General features: G+C 51.7%; 1 protein-coding gene across 1 annotated transcript; it reads right to left on the bottom strand.

The window, feature by feature from the left end:
* Positions 1–2,536: 2,536 nt before the first annotated feature.
* LOC119769039 lies at positions 2,537–3,713 on the bottom strand. Its single transcript, XM_038260922.1, has 7 exons — positions 3,663–3,713; positions 3,527–3,603; positions 3,360–3,456; positions 3,268–3,300; positions 3,156–3,223; positions 3,009–3,097; positions 2,537–2,952 (listed from the first exon to the last, which is right to left on the bottom strand). Exons 1-6 carry the CDS (start codon positions 3,711–3,713, stop codon positions 3,034–3,036), a joined length of 390 nt encoding a protein of 129 aa, XP_038116850.1. The 3' UTR covers positions 2,537–2,952; positions 3,009–3,033.
* Between the last annotated feature and the right edge of the window lie 277 nt (positions 3,714–3,990).

The raw sequence follows: 3,990 nt of genomic DNA, 5'->3' as shown, positions 1-3,990 counted from the left end.
GGCCGCCACTGCCACCAAGAAGCCCGTCCGGTGCCGAATTTAGCGCTGACCAAGCGCAAACAAAGAAGAATTGAGGACAAAGTCGGAAAACAAGGACCAGATGCTGCTTCCGGGTTTATAGTAGATTAACGTTAGCCAGAACCGTCGATAGGAGGAGACGGACGGTCGGTTTACCTCCTTGGACAGATTTTGATTCCCGGGAATGTATCATTCACTTCCAGAACCAGTCTAGCCTCGCAGCTAGACCACCCTGGAGGCATAAGTAGTTGGTGGCAGCGCAACCGATACCGTTGAAGAATAGGTAAAACAGTCATCCTTAAAATTTTCCAAACTAACCTTCCCTCTTTCTAGCTCAAAAAACCTGCTTATGGGTGAGGAAATGATCCCAGCCGGCTACACTAAAAGGGGTACACTGGGGGTCCGCAGCGCTGCCCACCGAACAGCAGGAACTGGTCTCGCGAGCAACAAAATGCAAGTCACGTCCCGTCCCATCCTGGCGTAGGAACCGGTGAGCAGTCTACAACCTCAGCCCCGATTGCAGGTCATGGTCTGCACATACGCTCTAGGTCAAGATCAACCGGAACCGGTTCACGTTTCCGGACAATTCTTTTGGTAATTTTCTTGTATCATTTTCGTCCACTATCAGAGCAATAATTTGTTATTTGCATTTAAAAATAGGTTCTTGCAATCCGTAACTGCCAAGCGCAACACGCAGCACAGAACAGGCTCGCGGAACGGTCGCCATGGCTCTGGATTAGATTCGCCTGTCGGCGGCCAACCAGTAAGTCTCAAAACAATGCTGCATGGAAAAGGTTGTTGGACGGTCGCCAAACTGCATGTTCCCTCGGAATTACGCTGGACGGAACAGGCTCGCCGGACGGTCAAAGCCCTGCAAGTGCGCTCGGCACGACGGCCTAAAACCTGCACGGACGTGCCAAGTAAGATCAAACGAATCCGGTCCAGAATCCTGGCCTATTGTTTAACTAATTTCGGTAATTGATTTCTAAAATTTGCTTGATTCAATGCACTACTATGAATACAAAGAGACGAGTTGTTCCTTTTAATTCCGCTATATATTTTTAATATCTTAACCATACGGACGGACCGTCGTCGCCACCGCACAGTGGTAAAAGATTGCCCAACAGTGAGGACTCACTCGTGCTCTGTCGTCGCGAGCACGGCGCCACTCGACAGCCGTAACTAACATTCTCGCTCTCTTGTTGTTTGCACACTTTTCAGACGCCAAACTGGCCGACCTGTCGTGAACGGTTCGGTTCGGGCGTGCATTTGCAGATGTCCAACATTGCCAACTAGGAGATCATGTCGCTCCAGAGGTTGGCTCGGCGGTGGCGGCGGACGGTTAGCTGAAGTGGGTCGAGTGCATCGACGAGATAATCCAGGCACTCAAGTTTTGCACCGTTATCCCGATTGTCCAACAGGTAAGAAAGTCAACACTGTAAGAATCTTGCGTAATCTAATAACGATTCTTCAAATATCCCCATTGACATTGACGCATACGCGACCCAAATCGGCATGAACTCGTCCCGCAAGACGTGATGGGCCGGCAACCAGAACCAGCTGTTGACGTCAGGAACGTCGTCGCCGCTCAACGATGACCTGGCATGCGCCGAGCAGTGTTATTTCGGCAGGCAGCGGCCACGGCTGCGATTCATTTCATCTTCAGATCACTTCCGACGAGGGAATCATCATGAATAGCAGCGCCCGAATACTGTGCACCGGATGAAATCAATCGATAACATCGTCAAGAAGGCCGGCTTCAACGTGAAATCTGTGCGATTCCTTTTAAATTCGTGTATTTATTAAATCAACTTGTTATTATTATTTATTTTCAATAAATATCACCGACCCACCCTCCAGAGTGGTGCCCTCGTGATACCACGATCACGAGGGCGCCACTATGGAGGGCCTGGTCGCGTTTAATCGCCCTGTAAAAGGTACACGTTCACAGCCAACTCAATCAGAATTCTTAAACAGAATTCAATTCGAATCGTTTACGAATTTAGTTTCAAACAATTCGAATTGAAATCCGTTTAAGAATATCGATTGAGTTGACTGGATTACCACACCCTAGACCACACCTGAACGGGGCTAGCTTCCAGTGGATCTTCACGCTCGCATTATTGGGATCGCTTTTAAACGCATCCAGTACGATCTGCATCGTGGCCAGTTGCTGATGCTGCGGTTTTATCCAAACCGTTGATGATGAGATAAGTTACGCGCGATAAAAGCGGCCCACTTCGCTATTCGCTGCCGGGGGCTCTGCTTGTGGGACATTTTTTTCTTGAGCGTCTCCACGGGAATCCACTACGAAGTCGACGTCCTTGGTGTTGGTGGTTCCGGTTTCTTGCGCACCGCCGACGATTGCTTGCGCTTGCCGTACACATTTTTTTCAACATCCCCCACTCCCCTTTCTCCTCCAGACTGACCACGGCCATCCGCAGCGTACCCTCACGCATCCTGTTTGTAACGAGACGTTTCCGGCTAGCTCAAGAGCTGCATAAAAAACCCAACAAAATAAACTTCATGACTGTATTGCGTACCGATTCTCAAAACATACAAACATGCGCTTACGCGACCTCGCAAACTTTGCCTAACCTGGCTCTATCTAAATGCGGAACATCATGTTTTGTGTGAAATTGTGCTTAAAACTAGCGGTACTTGCGCGCTGGCGCCTCTCCTTCTCACTGTTGCTGCATGCTGCCGCGCTCGCCCACAGCAGTCACCCCGAAGTCAGCCACGACTCGATCCTTCCTGACGGCCCACGACGCGGAAGCGCCGAACGATCCGCGTCCCCGCGCTCTCACGCGATTCGCACAAACGTGTGCTCTTGTCCCGCACGGCGGCCGTTCGATTCGGCCCGCTCCGCCCGTAACTTCTTCAGCACCGGTCCGCCTCGATGTCCAGACGAGCTCGAGTCTCCACCAAAAGACCCTAAAAGCATCTCCATTAGTATCCCGTGTCAAGCTCCACCTTCTTCTTCCTCTTACCTCTCCTGGAGGGTCTTCGTGGCGGTCAATCTGACCGTGGCCGTCCGCTTCGGTTGCGGGTGGTGGAGGTGGAGGTGCTTAGGCCGGTTCTACATGGAGAGGAATCCAATTAATGGGATAAGTCGTCCCACTTTCGGCGATTCTTACCCGCTGTGCGTTCTTGTTCCTGTTGCTAGTTGTCCCCACGCCGTTCCAGATCGGCGTTCTCGAGATCGTATTGGCACCAATTTTCGCAGTTCGTTGATGTCGCTCTTCCTGGCTTGACCGCGCTTCGAGCGCGGGATGGTATTGTCTACAGTGGGGAAGGTGACATTGAGATCTGGACGCCGCCATTTTGTTTGTCTCTCTTACCCGCTTTGAGTCAGTCTTCGTCCAGGCAGATGCGTCACCGTCTCGTGTGCGGTGCGGTTCCGTTTCCCACGCGGGACTTTTGGTTCGTCGCCTTACCCTGTGTGTGTGAGTGCACGATGGGAGAATTAAGATGGGATTGAGCGTGTTTCCGGAACATGGTGTTTTACCTTTTCGAAGCCGCCGTGCCGCCTTTTCTGCACCTCTGTCCTCTTCGTGTCGCGCCCGGGTTGCGTTGGGCCTGAGGCTGTGCGGATACGCGATAGATTAGTTTTTGGCCGGGCAATTCGCCAGGGCAGAAATTACCTCTTGCTGGTGCGGGTTTTGCTTGCCCGCGGAGCCGCGCAGACTTTTCATAGTTTCGTACAAACTAGGACTAATAACTACGTTTTCGCTACCAATTGAGTCTAATCGTTATATGTTTCCCCCGTTGAAGCCCGTCAGGTGGCAAAAATTCGCCCCAGTTTATTGTCTCGTTCGCCGCGCCACTTCCGGGCCAAAATCTTGATGACGTACTTGGGCAGGCCGCCGATTCCGTGCTCGCCCTCCAGCTCGTACAGGTGCTTCTTCCACGGGCAAAAGTTTTCCTGTTCCAGAATCTCCGGATCCGGAAGCGTGCACCTCGAGTCGATTC

Source organism: Culex quinquefasciatus, chromosome 3, assembly GCF_015732765.1.
Source record: "Culex quinquefasciatus strain JHB chromosome 3, VPISU_Cqui_1.0_pri_paternal, whole genome shotgun sequence".
Taxonomy (NCBI): domain Eukaryota; kingdom Metazoa; phylum Arthropoda; class Insecta; order Diptera; family Culicidae; genus Culex; species Culex quinquefasciatus.
Note: the sequence above shows the minus strand (reverse complement) of the source record. Positions and strands in the feature narration are given on the sequence as shown.

Bases quoted from the DNA above. Each gene is read 5' to 3' on its own strand.
- LOC119769039 (XM_038260922.1), bottom strand. From the start codon at position 3,713: ATGAAAAGTCTGCGCGGCTCCGCGGGCAAGCAAAACCCGCACCAGCAA. The intron at 3,301-3,359 runs GTAAGAGAGACA...TCCCCACTGTAG, and splicing joins CGAAGACTGACTCAAAGCGG to ACAATACCATCCCGCGCTCG. The intron at 3,098-3,155 runs GTAAGAATCGCC...CTCTCCATGTAG, and splicing joins GGAACAAGAACGCACAGCGG to AACCGGCCTAAGCACCTCCA.